General features: G+C 42.4%; 1 protein-coding gene across 3 annotated transcripts in view; it reads left to right on the forward strand.

Annotated features, from left to right (window-relative positions):
• The window catches only part of LOC131943475 (lysM and putative peptidoglycan-binding domain-containing protein 1), a 37,635-nt gene extending 23,812 nt beyond the window's left edge, over window positions 1–13,823 (forward strand). Inside the window, exons 2-4 of one of the 3 annotated variants that reach the window (XM_059303634.1) lie at window positions 2,536–2,912; window positions 10,618–10,756; window positions 12,546–12,660. In XM_059303634.1, the coding sequence (XP_059159617.1) occupies window positions 2,536–2,912; window positions 10,618–10,732 (492 nt within the window). In that variant the 3' untranslated portion in view covers window positions 10,733–10,756; window positions 12,546–12,660. Of the gene's footprint in view, window positions 1–898; window positions 1,096–2,535; window positions 2,913–10,617; window positions 10,757–12,545 lie in introns of all 3 variants that reach the window. The other 2 variants (XM_059303633.1, XM_059303632.1) reach the window with 2 other exon arrangements.

The following is a 13,823-nucleotide window of genomic DNA, read 5'->3' on the forward strand; positions in this document are numbered from 1 at the left end:
GGGACTTGACACACTGGGAAACTTGACACACTGGGAAACTTGACACACTGGGAAACTTGACACACTGGGACACTTGACACACTGGGACACTTGACACACTGGGACACTTGACACACTGGGACACTTGACACACTGGGAAACTTGACACACTGGGAAACTTGACACACTGGGAAACTTGACACACTGGGAAACTTGACACACTGGGAAACTTGACACACTGGGAAACTTGACACACTGGGAAACTTGACACACTGGGAAACTTGACACACTGGGAAACTTGACACAATTGACACAATGGGACACTTGACGTAACTATTTTAATAGCGTACACCAACGTCACAGAATGGGCTTAAGGTAAATCTGGCTGGCTTAGAGAAAAGCAGCGTTGAAAGAAAGCATTCAGTGGGCTGTCTATCGTCAAACACATACAATGATCAGTGTGTTAAACATCACCCACCAGTGTGTAACACAGCACACACACAAGTGTGTGACGCACACCAGTGTGACGTGTGAGCACTGAATCCACCGTGTCCCGTGTGCTTGTCGTAGAAAGTAGGCGGTGACCAGCCAGCCATGCTAACCTTTGACCCCTGTCGCTGTAGTCATGTGCCCCACAGATTATTTCGATAACAGCAGCGCTTGTGTTGTCATCATTAGACGTGCCGTCAGTCGTTTCAAAGTCGATCAGTTGTGGTGCACGGGTAGATCTCGTTGTTGAGTCTAGGTCTCGGGTAGATCTCGTTGTTGAGTCTAGGTCGTCTTCAGTTGTTTGATTGACGAGTTTGGTCAAAGTGGGTCGCGATAATGTGTTCGAGTAGTTTGGTGGCAGCGATTTAATTCCACTCATGACTGACCTGTTGTTCACTTTGATTTTTATTCTGATTTTTATTTAATCTAGCCGGGAGTTTTCTCCCCTGCTCCGATATATTGTGATTCCAGGACATATTTTGTGTGTACGGTAGCCCTTTTTGTCCACTGATGACAATTTGCTATCTAAGCCCAACTATGGCAAGCCAAAATGGTAAAAAATATATTAGTCACAAACTTTCTCGCGTGGATACACTGGTTAGCCTGGCGCTCAAGTACAGCATCCCAGTAAGTCTGATACTATATTTAGAACATGTGTAAGTCTGATACTATATTTAGAATGTATGTAAGTCTGATACTATATTTAGAAAATGTGTACAATGTCCTAGTAAGTCTGATACTATATTTAGAAAGTGTGTACAATGTCCTAGTAAGTCTGATACTATATTTAGAAAGTGTGTACAATGTCCTAGTAAGTCTGATACTATATTTAGAAAATGTGTACAACATCCCAGTAAGTCTGATACTATATTTAGAAAATGTGTAAGTCTGATGCTATATATAGAAAGTGTGTACAACATCCCAGTAAGTCTGATACTATATTTAGAAAGTGTACAACATCCTAGTAAGTCTGATACTATATTTAGAAAGTGTGTACAACATCCTAGTAAGTCTGATACTATATTTAGAAAATGTGTACACCATCCCACTAAGTCTGATGCTATATTTAGAAAATGTGTAAGTCTGATACTATATTTAGAACATGTGTACACCATCCCAGTAAGTCTGATACTATATTTAGAATGTGTGTACAATGTCCTAGTAAGTCTGATACTATATTTAGAAAATGTGTACACCATCCCACTAAGTCTGATGCTATATTTAGAAAATGTGTAAGTCTGATACTATATTTAGAAAGTGTGTACAACATCCCAGTAAGTCTGATACTATATTTAGAAAGTGTACAACATCCCAGTAAGTCTGATACTATATTTAGAAAGTGTGTACAACATCCTAGTAAGTCTGATACTATATTTAGAAAAGGTGTACATTATCAAAGTGTTTGTGTCATCTAATTTAAAACATCTGTCTCTCCAGATTTATGATATTTGTCCCCTGATTTAAAGTGTTTGTCTCATCCTGATTTGAAGTGTTTGTCTCCCCTTGATTTAGAATGTTTGTCTCCCTTGATTTAGAGTGTTTGTCTGCCCTTGATTTAGAGTGTTTATCTCCCCTGATTTAGAGTGTTTGTCTCCCCTGAGTTAGAGTGTTTGTCTCCCCTGAGTTAGAGTGTTTGTCTCCCCTGATTTAAAGTGTTTGTCTCCCCTGATTTAAAGTGTCTCCCCTGATTTAGAGTGTTTGTCTCCCCTGATTTAAAGTGTTTGTCTCCCCTGATTTAAAGTGTTTTTCTCACCTTGATTTCTAGTGTTTGTCTCCCCTGATTTAAAGTGTTTTTCTCACCTTGATTTCTAGTGTTTGTCTCCCCTAATGTAGAGTGTTTGTCTCCCCTGAGAGTTTTTCTCCCCTGATTTAGAGTGTCTCCCCTGATTTAAAGTGTTTGTCTCCCCTGAGAGTTTGTCTCCCCTGATTTAGAGTGTTTGTCTCCCCTGATTTAAAGTGTTTGTCTCCCCTAATGTAGAGTGTTTATCTCCCCTGATTTAGAGAGTTTGTCTCCCCTGATTTAGAGTGTTTGTCTCCCCTGATTTAGAGTGTTTGTCTCCTTTGCAGGTTGGAGAACTGAAGAAAGAGAACAAGCTGTGGAACCCGGACCATCTCTTCCTGAGGGAGCAGCTCCTCATCCCCCTGACCCCAGACAATGAGAACGCCTTAGATGAGACGGACACCATTGTGGTGTACAGCGGCTCAACAGCCGTCTCCCCCTCAAGCCCCCACCCAGTGCTGCCCAATGGCAGCGTGCCGTCCACATCCTACCACGTCAGCTCAGAGACTGAGCCTGTCAAAGCCTCCAGCAAGTCTCACCCCAACGGCTCCAGTTCTATACCAGACTCTAAAAAGGGAGGGAACCCTGATGATTTTTTCAACAAGTATGACAATAGTATAGCCCGGTTAAAAGGAGATGTTGCCAAGATGGAGAAAAATGCGGCGTAAGAAACTTTCTTCTAACCATTATCACTTTTTTAGAAACTTTCTTCTAACCATTATCACATTTTGACTAGCTTTTTAAAGCAACAGATAACCTACAAGGTTCACATTGAGCATGAATTATTCTGTGATAACAGCCAATCTTCTCCCTTATCACTTGCTATTTTTAGAATGGTCAGATTTAAAAAAACTAAGTTTTAGGTAACTGTAGTCAGCATACAGATTACATCGTAAACATCCACCAGACCCTCACATTATAGCTGGCCCACACATAGCTGGCCCACACATTATAGCTGGCCCACACATCATAGCTGGCCCACACATTATAGCTGGCCCACACATAGCTGGCCCACACATTATTGCTGGCCCACACATTATAGCTGGCCCACACATAGCTGGCCCACACATTATAGCTGGCCCACACATTATAGCTGGCCCACACATAGCTGGCCCACACATTATAGCTAGCCCACACATAGCTGGCCCACACATTATAGCTGGCCCACACATTATAGCTGGCCCACACATTATAGCTGGCCCACACATTATAGCTGGCCCACACATTATAGCTGGCCCACACATAGCTGGCCCACACATTATAGCTGGCCCACACATTATAGCTGGCCCACACATTATAGCTGGCCCACACATTATAGCTGGCCCACACATTATAGCTAGCCCACACATAGCTGGCCCACACATTATAGCTGGCCCACACATAGCTGGCCCACACATTATAGCTAGCCCACACATAGCTGGCCCACACATTATAGCTGGCCCACACATAGCTGGCCCACACATCATAGCTGGCCCACACATTATAGCTGGCCCACACATTATTGCTGGCCCACACATTATAGCTGGCCCACACATCATTGACCCACACATAGCTGGCCCACACATCATAGCTGGCCCACACATTATTGCTGGCCCACACATCATTGACCCACACATAGCTGGCCCACACATCATAGCTGGCCCACACATTATTGCTGGCCCACACATCATTGACCCACACATAGCTGGCCCACACATCATTGACCCACACATCATTGACCCACACATAGCTGGCCCACACATTATTGCTGGCCCACACATTATTGCTGGCCCACACATTATTGCTGGCCCACACATTATAGCTGGCCCACACATAGCTGGCCCACACATTATAGCTAGCCCACACATAGCTGGCCCACACATTATAGCTGGCCCACACATAGCTGGCCCACACATCATAGCTGGCCCACACATTATAGCTGGCCCACACATTATTGCTGGCCCACACATTATAGCTGGCCCACACATTATAGCTGGCCCACACATAGCTGGCCCACACATCATTGACCCACACATAGCTGGCCCACACATCATAGCTGGCCCACACATTATTGCTGGCCCACACATCATTGACCCACACATAGCTGGCCCACACATCATAGCTGGCCCACACATTATTGCTGGCCCACACATCATTGACCCACACATAGCTGGCCCACACATCATTGACCCACACATCATTGACCCACACATAGCTGGCCCACACATTATTGCTGGCCCACACATTATTGCTGGCCCACACATTATAGCTGGTCCACACATAGCTGGCCCACACATAGCTGGCCCACACATAGCTGGCCCACACATCATAGCTGGCCCACACATTATAGTTGGCCCACACATTATAGCTGGCCCACACATAGCTGGCCCACACATAGCTGGCCCACACATTATAGCTGGCCCACACATAGCTGGCCCACACATTATAGCTGGCCCACACATAGCTGGCCCACACATAGCTGGCCCACACATAGCTGGCCCACACATTATAGCTGGCCCACACATTATAGCTGGCCCACACATTATAGCTAGCCCACACATAGCTGGCCCACACATTATAGCTGGCCCACACATAGCTGGCCCACACATTATAGCTGGCCCACACATTATAGCTGGCCCACACATAGCTGGCCCACACATCATTGCTGGCCCACACATTATTGCTGGCCCACACATTATAGCTGGCCCACACATCATTGCTGGCCCACACATAGCTGGCCCACACATCATTGCTGGCCCACACATTATTGCTGGCCCACACATTATAGCTGGTCCACACATAGCTGGCCCACACATAGCTGGCCCACACATTATAGCTGGCCCACACATTATAGCTGGCCCACACATCATTGACCCACACATCATTGACCCACACATAGCTGGCCCACACATCATTGCTGGCCCACACATTATTGCTGGCCCACACATTATAGCTGGTCCACACATAGCTGGCCCACACATAGCTGGCCCACACATAGCTGGCCCACACATCATAGCTGGCCCACACATTATAGTTGGCCCACACATTATAGCTGGCCCACACATAGCTGGCCCACACATAGCTGGCCCACACATTATAGCTGGCCCACACATAGCTGGCCCACACATAGCTGGCCCAGACATTATAGCTGGCCCACACATTATAGCTGGCCCACACATTATAGCTGGCCCACACATAGCTGGCCCACACATTATAGCTGGCCCACACATAGCTGGCCCACACATAGCTGGCCCACACATTATAGCTGGCCCACACATTATAGCTGGCCCACACATCATTGCTGGCCCACACATTATTGCTGGCCCACACATTATAGCTGGCCCACACATCATTGCTGGCCCACACATAGCTGGCCCACACATCATTGCTGGCCCACACATTATAGCTGGTCCACACATAGCTGGCCCACACATTATAGCTAGCCCACACATAGCTGGCCCACACATGGCTGGTCCACACATAGATGGCCCACACATAGATGGCCCACACATTATAGCTGGCCCACACATAAGCTGGCCCACACATTGCTGGCCCACACATTGCTGACCCACACATAGCTATCCCATATATAGCTGGCCCACACATAGCTGGCCCACACATAGCTGGCCCACACGTCACTGTGAGGCCATATCTGTGTTGTATTTAGATTTGTCCTGACTTGAGACTGTAACAGCAAGTTGACCTCATTCAGGTAGACAAACATTAATCCTGCCAGCTCAGTGTATGCAGGGAGGGGTGGGGGTGGGTGGTTTCTTCACTTGTGGTCAACACATAGATGTCAACCTGGAGGTTGATAGGACATTTGTCCTGGGGCTTGGTAGGTAGTGACTGGTTCCACCCCCACCCCTTATCTACCCCTTTTTTATCAGACCAACTACAAATGTAGTCTGAGCATAAAGCTAGTGCAGTATTCCACCCCCCCCTCCCTCCCCTGCCCCCTTTTTATCAGACCAACTACAAATGTAGTCTGAGCAGAAAGCTAGTGCAGTATTCCACCCCCCCCCCCCCTGCCCCCTTTTTATCAGACCAACTACAAATGTAGTCTGAGCATAAAGCTAGTGCAGTATTCCACCCCCCCTCCCTGCCCCCATACCACAGCACTCTTGTCTGTTCTCTTAGATCTTTGGGCAGATCTAACCTACTTCAGTTTGCACATGCTTGACCCAAACCTTACGATATTCACTCATGAACCCATTTTAATATTAGTCTTCATCAAATACATTTTTCCTCTACTTTTCTCCATGCTAGGCTGAGTGTGACAAGCAAGTTGTTTTTTTTTTTTTTTTACCTATATCAGATTTGCTTGCTTCTGTCTTCTGGTCAACCTTCTCATGTATACAGCAGGGTTGCTGAGGTAACCACATCAGACACAAAACTGGCTCAGACCAGAAAGTGGCCTGACTCCCAAGACCGGAAACTTCCCTGACTCCCTAGACCAGAAACTTCCCTGACTCCCTAGACCAGAAACTTCCCTGACTCCCAAGACCAGAAACTTCCCTGACTCCCAAGATTGAAACTTCCCTGACTCCCAAGACAAGAAACTTCCCTGACTCCCTAGACAAGAAACTTCCCTGACTCCCTAGACAAGAAATTTCCCTGACTCCCTAGACAAGAAACTTCTCTGACTCCCTAGACAAGAAACTTCCCTGACTCCCTAGACAAGAAACTTCCCTGACTCCCTAGACAAGAAATTTCCCTGACTCCCTAGACAAGAAACTTCCCTGACTCCCTAGACAAGAAACTTCCCTGACTCCCTAGACAAGAAACTTCCCCGACTCCCTAGACAAGAAACTTCCCTGACTCCCTAGACAAGACACTTCCCTGACTCCCTAGACAAGACACTTCCCTGACTCCCTAGACAAGAAACTTCCCTGACTCCCTAGACAAGAAACTTCCCTGACTCCCTAGACAAGAAACTTCCCTGACTCCCTAGACAAGACACTTCCCTGACTCCCTAGACAAGAAACTTCCCCGACTCCCTAGACAAGAAACTTCCCTGACTCCCTAGACAAGACACTTCCCTGACTCCCTAGACAAGACACTTCCCTGACTCCCTAGACAAGAAACTTCCCTGACTCCCTAGACAAGAAACTTCCCTGACTCCCTAGACAAGAAACTTCCCTGACTCCCTAGACAAGACACTTCCCTGACTCCCTAGACAAGAAACTTCCCCGACTCCCTAGACAAGAAACTTCCCTGACTCCCTAGACAAGACACTTCCCTGACTCCCTAGACAAGACACTTCCCTGACTCCCTAGACAAGAAACTTCCCTGACTCCCTAGACAAGAAACTTCCCTGACTCCCTAGACAAGAAACTTCCCTGACTCCCTAGACAAGACACTTCCCTGACTCCCTAGACAAGAAACTTCCCTGACTCCCTAGACAAGAAACTTCCCTGACTCCCTAGACAAGAAACTTCCCTGACTCCCTAGACAAGAAACTTCCCTGACTCCCTGACTCAGCAGCCCTGCTAGTGCTGGTAGTTGGCTCCATGTAGCTTTACTTTCTGCTCTCAACATGTCTTGTCTGCCTGTCAGATGTAAATAATGTAATCCAACCTTGTCTTGTTGTTTACAGAAAAACAGAATTAATGAGTTGGGCAGAAAGTAATGTACTGTTAGGCTTGCTGGGTGGAGGGGTGGGGAGGTGGCAGCAATCTGGGGAGGGTATAGGGCCATTAAAGTTCTAAAATGTTAAATTTAACATTCTAAAATATGTAATCTAACATTGAAGTTCTAAAATGTTAAATTTAACATTCTAAAATATGTAATCTAACATTGAAGTTCTAAAATGTTAAATTTAACATTCTAAAATATGTAATCTAACATTGAAGTTCTAAAATGTTAAATTTAACATTCTAAAATATGTAATCTAACATTGAAGTTCTAAAATGTTAAATTTAACATTCTAAAATATGTAATCTAACATTGAAGTTCTAAAATGTTAAATTTAACATTCTAAAATATGTAATCTAACATTGAAGTTCTAAAATGTTAAATTTAACATTCTAAAATATGTAATCTAACATTGAAGTTCTAAAATGTTAAATTTAACATTCTAAAATATGTAATCTAACATTGAAGTTCTAAAATGTTAAATTTAACATTCTAAAATATGTAATCTAACATTGAAGTTCTAAAATGTTAAATTTAACATTCTAAAATATGTAATCTAACATTGAAGTTCTAAAATGTTAAATTTAACATTAAAATTCTAAAATGGGGGGGGGGGGGGGAGAAATTTGTGCAAAATGGACATGGAGGGGACTGAAATTTGCAAACTTTGTGGACGTCTTAAATGGATGACCCCAATCCTCTTACTGTGGGGATAAATCTTTACTTGACTGACTACATTTTTTTTTCTCTTTTAAAAAAATGTCAAATGCTCACAAAAAACGCAGCCAATGCCCATTTTGTTTACATTTAATCACTTTTTTCTGCTTTTTATTGTGCTTTTTTCTCACCTGCCAAATTTTTAAAACTTTAAAAAAATCTTAGCAAGATATTTGAGAAAATTTCTAGCTTACAACCTTAGAAGTGTGTTTACATTTTATTGATTTATTAAAACAAAAAGCATATTCCTCTAGAGAGAAACATAATTGTATCACCAAAGTTGCACATGTTCCCAGATGTTTCAACTTGTCACATATTGGCTAGAGAGAAGTTAGATCTGTCACTATGGTGACACTCATCAAACTTTGTCTAGTCAGCTGTTAGATTGATCTTGTGTATCCACCCCCTGCCCCACCCCTCCCTGTGAACTAGATTACTCATGGTTTCAAATAGTTGTTGTGCTCCAATAATGCCATGAATGTTTTGTGAGGGTGATTTGGTTGAATGGAAGTTTGGGCCAGCCAAGTGGCCAGACAAATTGCCTGGACTTTGGCCCACAATGTTGGAGTCATTGGTTGAACATACCACTAGCAGGCCAACAGGAATTGTAATAGTGAACATTGTAATGAGGTCTTATGAACAAATGTCACTGCATGTTGTCATCTCATTTTGACCTCAGTGACATTTTCCGATCATGCTGTGTCATTGTAGCATCTTGCACTGTCAGCTCTGCTCTGATTGTGATTTACCACATAGTTGTGTCACCACTTGTCCTGTTCCTGACATAGCAGTTGTGTCACCACTTGTCCTGTTCCCCACATAGCAGTTGTGTCACCACTTGTCCTGTTCCCCTTACAGTTATAGCAGTTGTGTCACCACTTGTCCTGTTCCCCTTACAGTTATAGCAGTTGTGTCACCACTTGTCCTGTTCCCCTTACAGTTATAGCAGTTGTGTCACCACTTGTCCTGTTCCCCTTACAGTTATAGCAGTTGTGTCACCACTTGTCCTGTTCCCCTTACAGTTATAGCAGTTGTGTCACCACTTGTCCTGTTCCCCTTACAGTTATAGCAGTTGTGTCACCACTTGTCCTGTTCCCCTTACAGTTATAGCAGTTGTGTCACCACTTGTCCTGTTCCCCTTACAGTTATAGCAGTTGTGTCACCACTTGTCATGTTCCCCACATAGCAGCTGTGTCACCACTTGTCCTGTTCCCCATATAGCAGCTGTGTCACCACTTGTCCTGTTCCCCATATAGCAGCTGTGACACCACTTGTCCTGTTCCCCATATAGCAGCTGTGTCACCACTTGTCCTGTTCCCCATATAGCAGCTGTGTCACCACTTGTCCTGTTCCCCATATAGCAGCTGTGACACCACTTGTCCTGTTCCCCATATAGCAGCTGTGTCACCACTTGTCCTGTTCCCCATATAGCAGCTGTGTCACCACTTGTCCTGTTCCCCATATAGCAGCTGTGTCACCACTTGTCCTGTTCCCCATATAGCAGCTGTGTCACCACTTGTCCTGTTCCCCATATAGCAGCTGTGTCACCACTTGTCCTGTTCCCCATATAGCAGTTGTGTCACCACTTGTCCTGTTCCCCTTACAGTTATAGCAGTTGTCACCTCTTAACATGTTCCCCACATAGAAGCTGTGTCACCACTTGTCCTGTTCCCCACATGTGTATCAACTATCAAAGTTTTAGTTTATCTGACCTAGTAGTTGGAACCTCGTTATTAATGGAGGCTATTATAACATACACTCAATTAGTTTAAACAATTCATTAGTGTACCCAGGTTTACCCTTGTTAAACAACTAAAAAACAAATCCAGTCCAACAATAACATTGAGTCATAGAAGCCAATCCACCACTAGCATTTACTCATCTCCTGCTTGAAGCCAACTTTTCACTCATTTCCTGGCTCCATTGACCTGGGCCCTGTTGACACGAGTCTGGTCCCTGTAGCAAGCAGACAGCTGTTGACTGACCTGACCACCATGTCTAGCAACATCTTGTGACCAGTGTCCACTTTGTTTCAGTGCTGGATTGAGCGTGGCCTCTCAAGTTCGACTGAGTACCTCGTCAGCTCGCTCCTCCACCTCCTCCTACCAACTTGCACACGATGATTATGTTGAAACTGAAACCGTATGCTAGCATAGCTGAGGGTGTAACAAAATTGTAAGGCTTCTGGGGAAGGTGGCATCATACATCCTAGACCATTGCATCATAATCACACACTAGAATTAACTCATAACCCAAGTAGGGATTTCATTTTGGGTACCCACAGCATGGACCAGGGAAGTCACCTCTACATGTAAATACAAGGCTACTGGTCACTTCACTGACCCAGCACCCCCCCCCCCCCCAACCTGTGGGTGCCCATGCTGTTGGTGTAGACAGTTTTAGTAAGAACTGACTGTAGCTAATGATCATAATCAAGAAATAGCACCACTTAAATATCTTAACTTTGTTTACAAAAAAAAAATATACTGCTTTATTTACTGATGCCATTAACAAGATTACCATATTACCACCATGTAATAAAACTACATATAATTAGTTGAATATTTTTACATTTACTAATTTTTTTTCTATTTTTGGGGGGCATATTATAAATAAAATCAAATCTAATAAAAATTGACCTATAAAAAAAACTTTTAATTAATCACATTTTTTTCCTAAGAAAAATAAAAAAAACGAATGCATTTAATTAATCATAAATTATATAATTTTGTATTTTTCTTTAAAAAGATTCTCTTATAATATATAAAATAATATTGCATTTAATTTTTATTTTCTTGGAGCAAATACATTATTATTTATATAGCTCGAATTTTATTAGGGTCTATTCATAATTGAATGTTCAAATTTTTAAAAACTTTTTCTATAGTTTTTTTTTTTTTTTTTTTTTTGCCCGTATAAATAAATATTTAGAAATTGAGAAGTTGAAACACAGCCATTATTTGAACCTGGTGTACATGATGTAGTAGAAAAGTAGTTTGAGCCAGTGTATTAGGCTTTATGGCCAGCAGAGGTGAGACATTGTGTAGAACACCATAGGTTTGCTGGTGACCTGCAGAAGAAAGAAATCAGTCCAACAATTGTGAAGGCCTTGGTATTGTGTGGTGGGATAAGCCAAGGTTGAGTGAGGGTGTGTGAGGGTGACAACATTTGATGCATCTGATAATTATACATTCAATAACTTCATCTGATAAATAAAACAACATTTTTAAAAATTAAGCTTTAACTATAATGATCCAGGAGTCTTAAATTAAGATAATAAATATGAATTGATTGATTGTTTATAGAAATGAGCTGTTCAATATTTTAAATGTCATTTATATTTTTTAATGTAGGACAAAAAACTGTTGCTTTCTACTTGCTTTTTTTAATTGCATTTTTTGCCACTAGTTTTTTTTTCCTTGTATACATTCACATTCTAGAGTTTTTATTGTTTTCTTCTTTCTATGCACAAAATGTGATTATTTGATGCTATATTTGAGTAGTTTTCATTTTTCAACAAGTGGACAGTAATCAACTCAAATTTTGATCTGGAAATTTAAAATTAAAAGAGATCCCTGATTATTTAAAATTTAACAGAGATTTAATTTAATAAACTAATTTTTACATTTTTTTTTAAAAAAGGTAATCTTCTAATACAGTAATTTCTATCATCATTCAGACTGTCTGTTAGAGACGAGCTTTTTATGCCAATCATATCATCACAATCAGTTACAATCAACCATATCAACATGACAATTGACCTTAACACCACCACATTTGACCGTAAGACCACCACAATCAACCATATCAACATGACAATTGACCTTAACACCACCACATTTGACTGTAACACCACCACAATAAACCATATTAACATGACAACCAATTGAACATGACAGCCAACCATATCATCAAGCAGTAAATTTGACTCCCCACCTCTCAACACTTGTCTTGCTACTTTCAGAAACTTAGAAGGTATCATAGACGCCAACCCACTGGCCCTCCCACCACGGAAAGGCTCAACCCAGTCACGCAGGGACAGTAACTCATCAGTCAACTCAACCAACGACAGACGCGGACGTTTCATGTCCGAGGAGGAGGACAACGGCTCGCCGGTGTTGGTCATCCGCTCTCGCACTAACAATCGTCACGTCAGGTCCACCATTGAGAGCCTGGAGCAAAGGAACGACGACTTGTTTGAGTTGTGATTGGGCCAGAAATCTTGACGACTTGTTTGAGTTGTGATTGGGCCACACCTCTTGCTGGAATGCATTCATTAAGTGTGCGGGCGCTGGGTATAGAAGAACACATTGTTGTACCAAAGACATTGTTAGCTCTGTGGTCATTCATGTTCAGCATTTAGAAGTACTGGTTCCATATTTGTTGAGAAAATATGTCAGGACCTTGTTTTTGTAAGATCTGTTTTGTTTCTGGTCTGAATTCATGTCAGCTGTTGTCCCCTGGACTGGGCTCTAGTGATCTACTGCATGAATGAAAGCTTTGTTCATTGACTCTTTGAATTGCTAACAATAAATACAGATTTCATTCACAACACTAGAGTCAAAAACTTTAAAATTCAGATGATTCAGATTGTATAAAATATATGGCTAGCGGTGATTGCTTGTCTTGTTATTCGTTATGCAAACTCAGCATAATGTTCGTCTGTGTCAATAGTGACAAGTTCACTAAACACTGCTGAAATATTCATGGGTAACAATGTTGCTGGGAAAAACTCATTAAATAAACCTTCCATTAAAAGGCTGTGAAACTCTGTACATAAAAACTGATAAAACAAACCTTTGTTGTGACTGCATGTGCTGTATGGTGTGACTATGTGTGCTGTATGGTGGTAGTCTTCTTACTACCTTAGCCTGTTTAAATTTATCATGCTGGGTTCTCTCAGGATATACAGGGTTTGGGTTTCATAGATTTGACTCTGGGGTTTCACTAGAAAGAAGGTAATCTCTTGATTTAACGTTTAAGTCTAATACCAGTATTTTTTAGATTTATTATATTTTTAATGAGGTAATTTGTTTGAGTCTCTTAGAATTTTGAAGAGTGAATAATGGAACCTTGTATGAAACATGTATAAAATACATGTGTGCTGAGTTACAGCCTGTAATTTAGTCCCTTTCATTTAGTGTATGTGTATTGTCCACCTGTCTCATCCCAGTCTAAGTCTAAGGGATATACATTTATTCTTTGCTACTCTCTAGAATGGTGGTTTTCACATTTTTCTGGC

This window comes from Physella acuta, unplaced genomic scaffold, assembly GCF_028476545.2.
Source record: "Physella acuta isolate Inbredline_101_S28 unplaced genomic scaffold, ASM2847654v3 ptg000457l, whole genome shotgun sequence".
Taxonomy (NCBI): Eukaryota; Metazoa; Mollusca; class Gastropoda; family Physidae; genus Physella; species Physella acuta.